General features: G+C 43.4%; 1 protein-coding gene across 1 annotated transcript; it reads left to right on the top strand.

Annotated features, from left to right (window-relative positions):
- Positions 1 to 5560: 5560 nt before the first annotated feature.
- On the top strand, positions 5561 to 10811 carry LOC115145458 (sphingosine 1-phosphate receptor 3-like). The gene is made up of 2 exons (XM_029686991.2): positions 5561 to 5880; positions 7165 to 10811. The coding sequence occupies exon 2, from the start codon at positions 7294 to 7296 to the stop codon at positions 8485 to 8487; it is 1194 nt and encodes a 397-aa protein (XP_029542851.1). The 5' UTR covers positions 5561 to 5880; positions 7165 to 7293; the 3' UTR covers positions 8488 to 10811.
- Positions 10812 to 15959: the final 5148 nt, after the last annotated feature.

Here is a 15959-nt window from a genome sequence, read left to right as displayed (position 1 = left end):
TAGAGATGTTTGATATGAGTCTGGAAGGAGAGTTTACAGTCTAGCCAGACACCTAGGTACTTATAGATGTCCACATATTCAAGGTCGGAACCATCCAGGGTGGTGATGCTAGTCAGGCGTGCGGGTGCAGGCAGCGAATGGTTGAAAAGCATGCATTTGGTTTTACTAGCGTTTAAGAGCAGTTAAAGGCCACGGAAGGAGTGTTGTATGCCATTGAAGCTCGTTTGGAGGTTAGATAGCACAGTGTCCAAGGACGGGCCGGAAGTATATAGAATGGTGTCGTCTGCGTAGAGGTGGATCAGGGAATCGCCCGCAGCAAGAGCAACATCATTGATATATACAGAGAAAAGAGTTGGCCCGAGAATTGAACCCTGTGGCACCCCCATAGAGACTGCCAGAGGACCGGACAGCATGCCCTCCGATTTGACACACTGAACTCTGTCTGCAAAGTAGTTGGTGAACCAGGCAAGGCAGTCATCAGAAAAACCGATGTTTGTCCAGGGGGGATACATGTCCAATTTCGACAGCATTAATACTGAATAGTAAGGGTTAAGGTTTGGGATAGGGTTAAAACAAAATATATTTAAAGAAGTGCCTAACACTGGGATTGAATACGTGACCCTCGGAGCCAGAGCTCACAGCTTGGAGCCGTCCCCAGGGTTGGCTCCAGGCATAAGCAATATAGTGGTTGCTTAGGGCCCCTGACCGCTGGTGTTTTTTGGGGGGAGGAACTGTCGGGATCTCAACTTACCATTGAGAGTAAGAATAGTAGAAAATACTAGGTGCAATTTCGAAATTCTCTTGTGGTATCGGTCACTCAATTAGCTGACAATTAGCCATGTAAATGTTTTAATTGGTAGTTAATCCAGCCAGATATCTTAATTTGCAGTAATCATGGCCAAATATCGACCGGGCACGCAGGGCATATGGTCAGGGGCCCTGACTTTCAGGTCACCCCCATTGATGTTGTTAGTCATTCTCACACAGATATCGCATTAACATGGCATAAGTGATAGCAAAATGTGTAGAATTGTAGGAAATTAGCCTTGAAACTGCAAAAATATATCTCGACCCCATGGCAAAATGGGTAGAATTGCAAGAAATTAGCTAGCTGTAAAACTGCTACAACAAAAAAAGATGAGTAGAAATTCCATTCAATGTTTTATCAAATTGCTACATTTTTTCTCCGCCTCATGGCAAAATGTGTTGAATTGCAGGAAAGGAACTTTCAAACTAAAATGTTTCTCTCCGCCGTCAAGAGAAGAGCCACTAAAATACTTTTGCCGGTGAGGGGCCCCTAAAAGGCTAAAGCCGGCCATCCACAACATGTGAATGGGGATGGCCCATCCCTGATTATCCCCATCCACAACATCCTAGCAAGCTGCAAGCCTTCTTGATGGAAACAGCACTCACCGTTGGACCTAGTGGCCAGTTTTGAAGGCATCTCCCAAAGTCCTGGGAACCTGGACGAATGTCAAAAATTGCCTTAGATCTTGAGTGACCAGGCTGCCATATATCCAGGAAATCACGAAGCTTGCATCAACAAGAGCTCTGGAGTGTTTTAATATGTTTATAAATGAGTTGTACTGCAAATTGCTTGTTGATCAGGGTAAAGTCAACAGTGCTGAGTGCCATTCATTCATCTGCAGGGTCTGGGGCTCACATATGAGAGGGCCAGGCCGCTTGTAACTCCTCACACTCACTGACACCCAAGCCCAAAGTGGGATACAGCCAAATCTCATAGTCCCATCTATCCTCTCTTACTCAATCCATCATTCGTCTGCACTCAGTTCCCTCCAACTTCTCCTTCTCAATTCCCATCTCTCAGTCTCTATTTCACTCTCCTCCATCTCCTTGTCGGTTTATATCCCCTTATACACTCTAAGAAAAAAGGGTTCCAAAGGGGTTATTTGGTTGTCCCCATAGGAGAACCCTTTTTTGTTCCAGGTAGAAATATAACCCTCTTTGGAAAGGGTTCTACATTGAACTGAAAAGGGTTCTACCTGGAACCGAAAAGGTTCTACCTGGAACCAAAAATGGTTCTTCAAAAGGTTATCCTATGGGGACAGCCGAAGAACCCTTTTTTAGGTTCTAGATGGCACTTTTTTTCTAAGGGTGTACTACTCAACCCTTCACTCTTAACATCTGTCTACGTCTCAGTGGACCATTTGCAGATGCCCTATCATGTTTTTGGATGGCTTTGTTAGCCAAGTCTAGCATCACAGCTTAGATCATGTCATGTAAACAATAACAGCACTATCTCTATCAGGAACTCTTTTGCAATAGCAAATAAAAAATATATATTTTTCAGTGAAGTTCTTCCAGATTTTCTGAGATTTCTTTAATGTTATTCAGAAGAAGAAAACATCTAACTTCTCTATAGAAATAGAGTGAATGAGACATGTCTATATTTGTTGTGCCATTGCTAAGTAATAAATGATGAGACAACCTTCTCATTAGTTGACAAGTGATACTGTTTGGATGGACTTTGGTTTTGTACTGAGAATCTTGGTGGATTTGTTTTTGGGGAGCAGGGTTGTTTTGAAAAGGTGAATACTGTATCAGAACATTAAGAACATCTTCCTAATATGGAGTTACTCTCAGAACAGCCCAGAACAGGCATGGACTCTACAAGGTGTCGAAAGCGTTCCACAGGGATGCTGGCCCATGTTGACTCCAATGCTTCCCACAGTTGTGTCAAGTCGGCTGGATGTCCTTTGGGTGGTGGACTATTCTTGATACACAAGGGAAACTGTTGAGCTTGAAAAACCCAGCAGCGTTGCAGTTCTTGACACACTCAAACTGGTGCGACTGGCACCTATTACCATACTCTGTTCAAAGGCACTTTAATAATGTACATGAATAAGGGATCATAGCTTTTACCTGGATTCACCTGGTGGTCTATGTCATGGAAAGAGCAGGTGTTCCTAATGTTTACTACACTCAGTGTATTGTTAGCATTTCCCTGCCAGTGTAGCATCTAACAGTTGGAATAATAGATTGGTTAACTTTCCCCTGGGGATACCATACAGGGAAGGTGCTGCCTGGACTATCAACACAATAAGGGAGAGAGCCAAGTGTGGAGTAGCGAGTCATCCTGTGTGGCTCAGTTGGTGGACCATGGTGCTTGCAACTTCAAGGTTGTGGGTTCTATTCCCATGGGGGACCAGTATAGGGGGGAGTACAAAAGATGATGCACTCACTACTGTAAGTTTCTCTGGAAAAGAGCATCAGCTACATTTCTAAAATGGGGAGGATGGCTGAGGTAACACAGCACTCAGAATACCTGCCTCAAGTTCCAAAATGTTGAGCTGTAGTCTTCCCTCCTGTTTTGGTCATTCTGTTGAATTCAGCAAATTCATGTCACATTGTGTTTGACTGCAGCCAAGGAGAAGCTTCTCATCCTGTGAGTGACCATACGGTCCTGTCAGAAAGATAGAATGTGTGTAACTGTAACTCCTCATCCGCTGTAGGCGGGCAGGGCAGTGGGAGAGGGGTGACCTATCCCAAACACAGGAAGGGCCAAGGGAAAACAGTGATCCATCTTTCTGAACATGAAAAACAATGTCTGATCAAAGCGTGGATATGAAGGGTCTGATTTTATATTTTTTTCTTGACTTGTCAATTAGGAGAAGTTCTAAGGCAAACAAACAAACCATCAGAGCATCAGTCTGTTTTGTTTTTCAAAACGATCAATGTTGTGTTGTTTGTTTTATATTGTCTCCTGTTTGTTTCATCCAAGTGAATCATTTTGCTCTATATTGCGTTTGTAGTGGATTGTTTGTGGTGGTATTGGACAACATTTGATTTCAGGAATGACTCACAAGGTGCATAAGACCTTTTGCTGAAAGTAGAGACAGAGGCAATCATTTTAATAGCACTACTGTATGTATAGTAGGCTACCATCAACACCCAAAGGGTGACACATTCAATGAGACAGATAAGTGTGTTTTCTAGCCTCAAACTAGTCATTTACCTCGGCATGTATAATGTATTGGTGCCGACAAAGTGCAAAAACAAAAAACTTTGACTAAAGAAACAAAACACACACATACCTGAGTAATTCAAAATAAATCATCTCCAGCCCAGCTACAGTAAGAAGGGATTCAGTGTATCTTGCCCTATTGAGTCAAACATCAGCATCCAAATTGGTTGACAATACCGCCATAAGCAAACAGGAAAATGCTCATCCAGAGGCTGCGCTCCTAGTGCCCGGGGACTTTAATGCAGGGAAACTTTCATACGTTTTACCAAATTTACACCAGCATGTTAAATGTGTAACCAGAGGGGTAAAACTCTGGTGCACCTTTACTCCACATACAGAGACGCATACTAAGCTCTCCCTTGCCCTCCATTTGGCAAATCTGACCATATTTACATCCTCCTGATTGATATTTACAAACAAATATTCTAGCAGGTTGTACCAGTGGTCAGGTGAAGCAGATGCTGAGCTGAGCTGCAGGACTGTTTTGTTAGCACAGACTGGAATATGTTCCGGGAATCTTCCAATGGCATTGAGGAGTACACAACATCAGTCACTGACTTCATCAATAAGTGCATTGATGACATCATCCCCACAGTGACTGTACGTACATACCCCAACTAGAAGCCATGGATTACAGGCAACAGCCGCACTAAGCTAAAGGGTAGAGCTGGCGCTTTCAAGGAGCGGGACTCGGAACCCGGAAGCTTATAAGAAATCCTGTTATGCCCTTCCTTGGTGTCCACATCACCAACAAACTAACATGGTTCAAGCACACCAAGACTGTCGTGAAGAGGGCACGACAAAACCTATTCCCCCTCAGGAGACTGAAAAGATTTGGCATGGGTCTTCAGATCCTCAAAAGGTTCTACAGCTGCACCATCGAGAGCATGGTTGCATCACTGCCTGGTACGGCAACTGCTCGGCCTTTGACCGCAAGGCACTACAGAGGGTAGTGCGTTCGGCCCAGTACATCACTGGGATTCCTGCCATCCAGGACCTCTATACCAGGCGGTGTCAGAGGAAGGCCAAAAAGACTCCAGCCACCCTAGTCTGTTCTCTCTGATACCGCATGGCAAGCAGTACCTGAGCTCCAAATCTAGGTCCAAGAGGATTCTAAACAGCTTCAACCCCCAAAGCCATAAGACTCCTGAACATCTAATCAAATTGCTTTTACACTGCTGCTACTCTGTTATCTATGCATAGTCACTTTAATAACTCTACCTACATGTACATATTACCTCAATTACCTTGACTAACATGTGCCCCTGCACATTGACTCTGTACTGGTACCCCCTGTATATAGCCTCGCTATTGTTTTTTACTGCTGCTCTTGAATTATTTGTTACTTTAATTTCCTTTTCTTATTTTAGTTTTTTTGGTGTTATTTTTAAATTTCATTGTTGGTTAGGGCGTGTAAGTAAGCATTTCACTGTAAGGTCTACTACACCTGTTGTGTTTGGCGCGTGTGACAAATTACATTTGATTTGATTTGGTTTCATCCAGACCTCCAGTCATATGACATGTAGCTGGGGAATACGGAATGATCCCGCCCTATTCAGTTTGGCACTGGGAGACGTGAGAGTTGGACGTTTCAGAGAAGGGAGAAGTCGCTGAATAAAGGACCACTAAAAAATTTGACGGATGTGAGAAGACTGTTTCGGAGTTGTGGGCTATAGCTAATTTATCGGAATGACATTTTAGCGGGAATATCAATAACAGGCATATTCATATAGTTTACTTGAATGTCCGAGATAAAATATAGAATCGATGCCACCACGTAATCCGAGGATTGTTTGGATATTGAAGCAGGGATTGTGAACCAACACATCTGTCAAGGGGCTATATGAACGTATCCACACTTACTATCTCAAATGAAAATGTAAACAGTCCTTCAGGTAGGTCTAGGTTTGACTGATGTACCTAATTTTAATAATGGACCATTTCATACTTTTACAGCGAACTCTTACAAAAAACGATTGTGCCCTTACGAAAAATATTGCATTCAGTATGAGGTATAACTGCGGTACACTGTAGTATAACTGCGGTACACTGTAGTATAACTGCGGTACACTGTAGTATAACTGCGGTACACTAGTATAACTGCGGTACACTGTTAGAGTGCAGAATAACTCAGTATGCTGTAAATACTGCGTCCAAAATAACACCGTTTTTTCACTGCTGTAATTTTGCAGTACACTGCAGGTACTGTATCCAAAATACAACTATCAACCGCTGATTATGTACTTTTACTGCAGTTTCAAAACAGCCCTTACAAAAAAAGATTGCAGTTTTTAAACTGCAGTAAAAGTGCAGTAACTGAAGTCGACTGTGGTATTTTGGATGCAGTAATAACTGCAGTTTACTGCAATTGGACTGCAGTTATACAGCAAAATTACTACAGTAAAAAATAGGTTATTTTGGACACAGTATTTACAGCATACTGAGTTATTCTGCACTCTAACAGTGTACCGCAGTTATACTACAGTGTACCGCAGTTATACTACAGTGTACCGCAGTTATACTACAGTGTAAGTCTTCTGCACTCTAACGGCAGTATTGTCAGCACGCTGCAGTTATTCTGCACTATAATTGCAGTTATACTACAGCGTACTGGAATTATACTACAGTGTACCACAGTTATACTACAGCGTACTGGAGTTATACTACAGTGTACCACAGTTATACTACAGCATACTGGAGTTACACAGCACTCTGACAGCAATATTTTATAGTAAGGGAAAAAATAACTATTTAATTTGAGGGATTACTGGAAAACACATTAGTAATGAACCATCTTACTTTGTCAGTTCTTATTCTAATAAGATGGGCAGAATGGAAGTAACACATTCTATCCAAACATAGGGGAAATAATTATCCACTAAACTTACAGTCTTCAATAATGTATTTTTGAATACAAATGCAAATGTTTTGAATGACATCAAGATGTAGAAAACCTGTTCTTAAATGTAATTCATTATGAAGCATGCCTATAGCATGCCTTTGCAGCCTACTAAAAGTTTTCAAACTAACCTGAGATGTGACATGAGATTTGTCAGTTAATTCTTAACCTCTGGCATGGAATATCTCATGGGTTAAATCAACATATTAGCAATTCCTTCATTCATAATACAGTTCCTACTGAATTAGTGAAATACATTTTAATGCAGTCTATCCAACAGGTCCCTATAAAGAGTGTGATACCAACAGTGCCAGATAAAGTAGTCCACTGCCAGTAGATCCTCTGTCTACAGTCGGTGGTGTTCTGGCGCCCTCTGTTGTGTGACGAGGGAAGGCCAGGGACAGACAGGATGGAGAATGTGTTTGAGGAGGGGATGAACCCTGTTATCATTGCCCACTACAACCACTCTGGGAAGTGGGGTCGACCTCGGAGCAGTGCGGCCTGTAAGACTGTTGTCCTCCTCCTCATCTGTGTCCTCATCGTGCTGGAGAACATCACAGTGCTGCTGGCGCTGTGGAGGAACAAACGCTTCCACAGTCGCATGTACTTTCTCATCGGTAACCTGGCCCTGTCTGACCTGTTGGCTGGGGTGGCCTATATGGTTAATATCTTCACCTCTGGTAGCAGTACCTTCTTCCTGACGCCGGCCCAGTGGCTGGCAAGAGAGGGAAGCATGTTCGTGGCCCTCAGTGCATCCACCTTCAGCCTACTGGCCATCGGTATCGAGAGACACATGACCATGGTTCGTCTGTGCAAGGCGGCGGGGCGGGGGAGGTTACTGGGGCTGCTGGGGGCATGCTGGGCCGTGTCGGTGCTGCTCAGTGCCCTGCCTTCCCTGGGCTGGAACTGCCTGGAGCACCTGGCCTCCTGCTCTACCGTGCTGCCCCTCTATGACAAGAGTTACGTGGCCTTCTGCATCAGCGTGTTTAGCGCCCTGCTGGTGGCCATCATCATCCTCTACATCCGCATCTACCGCCTGGTGACGTCCAGCGGGCGGAGGGTTAGCAGCAGGCCCTCGGAGCACTCACTGGCCCTGCTGAGGACGGTGGTAATAGTTCTGGGGGTGTTTGTGATGTGCTGGGCCCCGCTGTTCCTGCTGCTGCTACTGGACGTGGGCTGCAGTCCGGAGCGGTGCCCTGTGCTCTACCATGTGGACTGGTTCATTGCCCTGGCTGTGCTCAACTCAGCACTCAACCCCCTCATCTACACCCTGTCCAGCAGGGAGATGAGAGCAGCTTTCTTCAGGCTGCTGTGCTGCTATCAGCCTCAACTGGAGGCCCCAGCCCCCATGGCAGGCAACCCCCACCTGGGGACTGTCATCCCCACGGCTGAGAACAGCAAGTCCAGTGTGGGGGGAGGAGGTAGTGGGATAACGGCGGCGGCCAAGTCTCTGACCCGGGGGAAGATTGCAACGCCCCTGAACTCTAACAACCAGCATTTAGACCCCTCCGCCCCCACGGTGCCACACCTCTCTGGACCGGCCGACCTTCTGTCAGCGGTGCTGGTCAAGGCTGGGGCACTGCCCTCCCTCAGCAAGTTCTGACTGGACAGCTAATTCACTGTAGACTGGTCCCAGATATGTATGCGTTCTAGTAGTCTAGCCAACTACTCTGACTATCGTTGTCATGCCACGTTTGTCATAGTTGGCTAATGCACATCCAGATATTGGACCAGGCTAGATTCACACGACATGGCTAGCTGACAATGCTGTGTGTGGGCATTGTACAGGCATGAACAATGGGACAATTTCAGTATGTACTGGTGAAAGTAATGACCGAGGAGACCTTGGGTAAACACTTGGATGAGGTTTCTACTGATGAACCTTCTGTAAATACATTGCTTCACCAATGAGACCGCAAAGCGAAGATCCGCGAAGGATCTACTCTTACCATAGCTCATCTAAAGCCACTATTTTGCAAAAACATTCAAAGGACTCACATTGAACCTTTGTACCTAATACATAATTTACATAACTATGGAACACAATGCAAAATGTTACCAAGTCATGCAAAAGAGCAGGGCTGTTTAATGTTGGTCCTGGAGGGCCAAAACACTTCTGTTTTTCATCTTCTCTTTCTAACCAGGGACTGATTCAGACCTGGGACACCAGGTGAGTGCAGTTGACTACCAGGTACAAACAACCATCAGAAGTGTTTTGAATTGAACAGCCCTGTAATAGAGCATAATATAGCTTTATTAACTATATATAGTGTGGGATCAGTGAATGAATTGTTTATATGTGTGTAATAGAGGATGGGTGGTGTGCAACTAAAAGTAGGATGACTGTGTATTGCACATGCAGTGTCTATTGTTTTTCCGATTCACCTCCCTTTCTCTTTCTATGTCAGCACAGGGTATTTATTTTCAATGAAGACCAAGGCCTTCTTAGTGCTATGAACTGTGTGACAATCCTTTGTGTGTATGCCTTAACTGTATAGTGAGTAAAATATTGATTTTGTAATGATTTGAAGTTTACTGCCAGAGTAAAGAACGTGTCAATATCGATTATGGTAACTCTCAGCAACATAGATGCAAGACACTCACACAAATTATTTAACCAACAATGGACTACGTTACATTTAAATCTTGAGTGGTGTGGTGTCTAAAACCATTACATACCAATTCAATAAAAACGATTCTTGCTTCATAAGCATTGGTAGCTTTTCGTGGTTTTGTATGTTAGGCTTTCATGTAATGCATTCTCAGAGAAGTTACTGTACACAACAACATTGCAGCATGTTTTCTCACAATATGATGTTTTAATTCAATTTGCTACTGTATGTAGACATGACATAAGTTACATTTGAACTTGTTTTAGTTAAGGGCCTTAATCATCCCAATTTTAACAGGGATCCTAATCCACGAGATAATAAACATACTATCATTAATGAGACAGAATAAAGGTATATTTTAATGGTTTATTAACTCTTCAGATGATACCGTTTAATATCCTAATATAAAATATCCAGGCCATTCATTCAACCCAACACAAAATTTGCAAGCTATTCTTTCAGAAATTAATCTTGCATATCATGAAAGGATGACTCATTTCAACAACTCAATCTGTTTCACACTGCCACCTAGTGGGGAAAGAAAGGAATTAGAGAAGGGAGGCTGCATCAGGTACTGCTGGAATGTCTACCAATGAATGGCATGTCCATCTTTTTTGTGAGAAATTACACTGGCCACTCAAAACATTTATAAAGTATAAATGAGTCAGTAATTATTAGTAAATGGTTTATAAGGAACTATATTAAACATCTCATGAATTTTCTTATGAATCATTATTATATACTTTAAAAGTTGTTTATAAATGTGTGAATAACTAGCTTACTAATATTTACAAATGTGGGAATGGCTTTTTGGACTCAACTGGTAATGAATGGTGTGGCTGTTGAACAAGTTGAGGAGACTAAATTACTTGGCGTTACTTTAGATTGTAAACTGTCATGGTCAAAACTGTCACGCCCTCATCTGTTTCACCTGTTCCTGTGATTGTCTCTACCCCTTCCAGGTGTCACTTATTTTCCCCAGTGTTTTCATCCCTGTGTTTCCTGTCTCTCTGTGCCAGTTCATCTTATATGTTTCCAAGTCAACCAGCGTTTTCCCCGTTCTCCTGCTTTTTGCATCTCCTTTTTCTAGTCCTCCCGGTTTTGACCCTTGCCTGTTTCTGGACTTTGTACCCACCTGCCTGACCATTCTGCCTGCCTTCATGACGAGCCTGTCTGCCACTTTGTACCTCCTCGTCTCTGATCTGGTTTTGACCTTTTTGCCTGTCCACGACCATTCTCTTGCCTACCCTTTTTGGATTAATAAACATTGTAAGACTCCAACCATCTGCCTCCTGTGTCTGCATTTGGGTATCGCCTTGTGCCTTAATACAAAACATATAGATTCAATGGTGGTAAAGATGGGGAGTGGTCTGTCCGTAATAAAGAGATGCTCTGCTTTTTTGACACCACACTAAAAAAAGATAATTCTGCAGGCTCTAGTTTAGACTAATCTTGATTATTGTCCAGTCGTGTGGTCCAGTGCTGCAAGGAAAGACCTAGTTAAGCTGCAGCTGGCCCAGAACGGAGCGGCACGTTTTGCTTATAATTGCTATCAGAGGGCTGATATAAATATTATTCATGCGAGTCTCTTGGTTAAGAGTTATCAGCCCCGGTCTGCTAACTGCTAGCTTGTTTAGCCCCGGCCTACTAACTGTTAACGTGTTAGCATCGGCCTGCTAACTGTCTGAATCGCTGAGTTCCCAGTCAGCCCAACCACTCACTGGACCCATATGTTCACTTGGCTACGCATGCCTCTCTCTAATATCAATATGCCTCGTCCATTACTGTCCTGGTTAGTGATTACTGTCTTATTTCACTGTAGAGCCTCTAGCCCTGCTCAATATGCCTTAAAACGTCTTATGGCTGCAGGGCAGTATTGAGTAGCTTGGATGAAGAGATGCCCAGAGTAAACTGCCTGCTCCTCAGTCCCAGTTGCTAAAATATGCATATTATTCGTACTGGATAGAAACCACTCTGAAGTTTCTAAATCCGAGGTTGGTCGATTTTCAACTCATCCCCTATTGAAGTTACAGTGGGATATTGGTCATCTTGCACTTCCTAAGGCTTCCACTATTTGTCAACCGTCTTTAGAAACTTGTTTGAGGCTTCTACTGTGAAGTGGGGCCGAATGAGAGTGGATTGAGTCAGAGGTCTGGCAGCAGTCACGTGCTAATCACGCGCATTTCACATGAGAGGTATCTCCCGTTCCTTTGCTTTTCTGAAGACAAAGGAATTCTCCGGTTGGAATTTATGTTAAAAACATCCTAAAGATGGATCCCATACATCGTTTGACAAGTTTCTACTGTCTGTAACAGAACTAGTGAACGCGCTTCGTGAGTTTTGATTTGTTTACCAAATGTGCTAACAAAAGTAGCTATTTGGACATAAATGATAGACATTATTAAACAAATCAAACATTGATTGTGGACCTGGGATTCCTGTGAGTGCATTCTGATGAAGATCATCAAATGTAAGTGAATATTTATAATGTTATTTCTGACTTCTGTTGACTCCAACATGGCGGATATATGTATTTGTTCTCTGAGCTCTGTTCTCAGATTATAGCATGGTTTGCTTTTTCCGTAAAGCTTTTTTGAAATCTGACACAGCGGTTGCATTAAGGAGCTGTATATCTTTAATTCCATGTATAACACTTGTATTTTCATCAACATTTATGATGAGTATTGCTGTAAATTGATGTGGCTCTCTGCAAATTCACCGGATGTTTTTGGAACTACTGAACATAACGCGCCCAATGTATACTGAGATTTTTTTATATAAATATGAATTTTACCGAACAAAACATACATGTATTGTGTAACATGAAGTCCTATGAGTGTCATCTGATGAAGATCATCAAAGGTTAGTGATTAATTTTATCTCTATTTGTGCTTTTTGTGACTCCTCTCTTTGGCTGGAAAAATGGCTGTGTTTTTCTGTGGCTTGGCTCTGGCCTAACATAATCGTTTGTGGTGCTTTCGCTCTAAAGCTCTAAAGCCTATTTGAAATCGGACACTTTGGTGGGATTAACAACAAGATTACCTTTAAAATGGTATAAAATACTTGTATGCTTGAGGAATTTTAATTATGGGATTTCTGTTGTTTTCAATTTGGCGCCCTGCACTTTCACTGGCTGTTGTCATATCAATCCCGTTAACAGGATTGCAGCCCTAAGAAGTTCCAACCATGTTGTTCCACCTCCTACATATGCGATGACATCACCTGGTTTAAACATCTCTAGAGACTATATCTGTCTTATCATTACTCAATGCCTAGGTTTACCTCCAATGTACTCACATCCTAACTTACCTTTGTCTGTACACTATGCCTTGGATCTATGCTATCGTGCCCCTTTTACTCTCTGTTCCGAACGTGCTGGACGGCCAGTTCGTATAGCATTTAGCCGTACCCTTATCCTACTTCTCCTCTGTTCCTCTGGTGATGTAGAGGTTAATCCAGGTCATGCATGCATGTTAACATTAGAAGCCTACTCCCTAAGTTTGTTTTACTCACTGCTTTAGCACACTGCACATCTGGATGTCTTAGTCGTGTCTGAATCCTGGCTTAGGAAAACCACCAAAAACCTGGAAATCTACATCGCTAACTATAACATTTTCCGCCAAGATAGAACTGCCAAAGGGGGCGGTGTTGCAATCTACTGCAAAGATAGCCTGCAGAGTTCTGTCCTACTATCCAAGTCTGTACACAAACAATTCAAACTTCTACTTCTAAAAATTCACCTTTCCAGAAACAAGTCTCTCACTGTTGCCGCTTGCTATAGACCTCCCTCTGCCCCCAGCTGTGCCCTCGATACCATATGTGAATTGATTGCCCCCCCATCTATCTTCTGAGCTCGTGCTACTAGGTGACCTAAACTGGGACATTCTTAACACCTCGGCCATCCTACAATCCAAGCTTGATGCCCTCAATCTCAAACAAATGATCAATGAACCTACCAGGTACAACTCCAAATCTGTAAACACGGGCACCCTCATAGATGTCATTCTAACTAACTCACCCTCCAAATACACCTCTGCTGTTTTCAATCAAGATCTCAGTGATCACTGCCTCATTGTCTGCATCCGTAATGGGTCTGCGACCAAACGACCACCCCTCATCACTGTCAAACGCTCCCTAAAACACTTCTGCGAGCAGGCCTTTCTAATTGACCTAGCCGGGGTATCCTGGAATGACATAGACCTCATCCCATCAGTAGATGATGCCTGGCTATTCTTTAAAAGTGCCTTCCTCACCATCTTAAATAAAAATGCCCCATTCAAAAAATGTAGAACTAGGAATAGATATAGTCCTTGGTTCACTCCAGACCTGTCTGACCTTGACCAGCACAAAAACATCCTGTGGCGTTCTGCATTAGCATCGCATAGCCCCCGTGATATGAAACTTTTCATGGAAGTTAGGAACAAATATACACAGGCAGTTAGGAAAGCTAAGGCTAGCTTTTTCAAACAGAAATTTGCATCCTGTAGTACTAACTCAAAAAGGTTCTGGGACACTGTAAAGTCCATGGAGAATAATAGCACCTCCTCCCAGCTGCCCACTGCTCTGAGGCTAGGAAACACTGTCACCACCGATAAATCCACTATAATTGAGAATTTCAAAAAGCATTTCTCTACGGCTGGCCATGTTTTCCACCTGGATACTCCAACCCCGGTCAACTACCCGGCACCCTTCACAGCAACCCGCCAAAGCCTCCACCATTTCTCCTTTACCCAAATCCAGATAATTATCTGCCGAAATTGTTGCAACCCCTATTACTAGCCTGTTCAACCTCTCTTTCATATCGTCTGAGATTCCCAAAGATTGGAAAGCCGCCTCTTCAAAGGGGGTGACACTCTAGAGCCAAACTACTACAGACCTATATCTATCCTACCCTGTCTTTCTAAGGTCTTCGAAAGCCAAGTTAAGAAACAGATTACTGACCATTTCGAATCCCACCGTACCTTCTCCGCTATGCAATCTCAGCCACGCTCAAGGTCCTAAACGACATCATAACCGCCATCGATAAGAGATATTACTGTGCAACTGTATTCATCGACCTGGCCAAGGCTTTCGACTGTCAATCAACACATTCTTATTGGCAGACTCGACAGCCTTGGTTTCTCAAATGATTGCCTCGCCTGATTTACCAACTACTTCGCTGATAGAGTTCAGTGTGTCAAATCGGAGGGCCTGTTGTTCGTACCTCTGGCAGTCTCTATGGGGGTGCCACAGGGTTCAATCCTCGGGCCGACTCTCTTCTCTGTATACATCAACGATGTTGCTCTTGCTGCTGGTGATTCTCTGGTACACCTCTACGCAGACGACACCATTCTGTATACTTCTGGCCCCTCTTTGGACACTGTGTTAGCAAACCTCCAGACGAGCTTCAATGCCATTACAACTCTCCTTCCGTGGCCTCCAGCTGCTCTTAAACGCAAGTAAAACTAAATGCATGCTATTCAACCGATCACTGCCTGCACCTGCTCGCCCGTCCAGCATCACTACTCTGGACAGCTCCGACTTAGAATACGTGGACAACTACAAATACCTAGGTGTCTGGTTATACTGTAAACTCTTCTTCCAGACTCACATTAAGCATCTCCAATCCAAAATTAAATCTAGAATTGGCCTCCTATTTCGCAACAAAGCATCCTTCTCTCATGCTTCCAAACATGCCCTCATAAAACTGACCATCCTACCGATCCTCGACTTCGGTGATGTCATCTATAAAATAGCCTCCAACACTCTACTCAACAAACTGGATGCAGTCTATCACAGTGACATCTGTTTTGTCACCAAAGCCCCATACACTACCCACCGTTGTGACCTGTACGCTCTCGTTGGTTGGCCCTCGCTTCATACTCGTCGCCAAACCCACTGGCTACAGGTTATCTACCAGTCTCTGCTATGTAAAGCCCCGCCTTATCTCAGCTCACTGGTCACCATAGCAGCACCCACTCGTAGCATGCGCTCCAGCAGGTATATCTCACTGGTCACCCCCAAAGCAAATTCCTCCTTTGGTCACCTTTCCTTCCAGTTCTCTGCTGCCAATGACTGGAACAAACTGCAAAAATCTCTGAAGCTGGAGACTCATATCTCCCTCACTAGCTTTAAGCACCAGCTGTCAGAGCAGCTCACAGATCACTGCACCTGTACATAGCCCATCTGTAAACAGCCCATCTATCCACCTGTATGGGGATACAGTATTTATTTATTTATTTATTTATCTTTCTCCTTTGCACCCCAGTATCTCTACTTGCACATTCATCTTCTGCACATTACCATTCCAGTGTTTAATTGCTATATTGTAATTACTTCGCCACCATGCCCTTATCTTACCTCATTTGCACTCACTGTATATAGACTTTTTGTTTTCTTTTGTTCTACTGTATTATTGACTATGTTTTGTTTATTCCATGTGTAACTCTGCGTTGTTGTATGTGTCGAATTGCTATGATTTATC

The sequence above is a fragment of the Oncorhynchus nerka genome, linkage group LG17 (genome assembly GCF_034236695.1).
Source record: "Oncorhynchus nerka isolate Pitt River linkage group LG17, Oner_Uvic_2.0, whole genome shotgun sequence".
Lineage (NCBI taxonomy): Eukaryota > Metazoa > Chordata > Actinopteri > Salmoniformes > Salmonidae > Oncorhynchus > Oncorhynchus nerka.
This window is presented reverse-complemented; position numbering and strand designations above follow the sequence as displayed.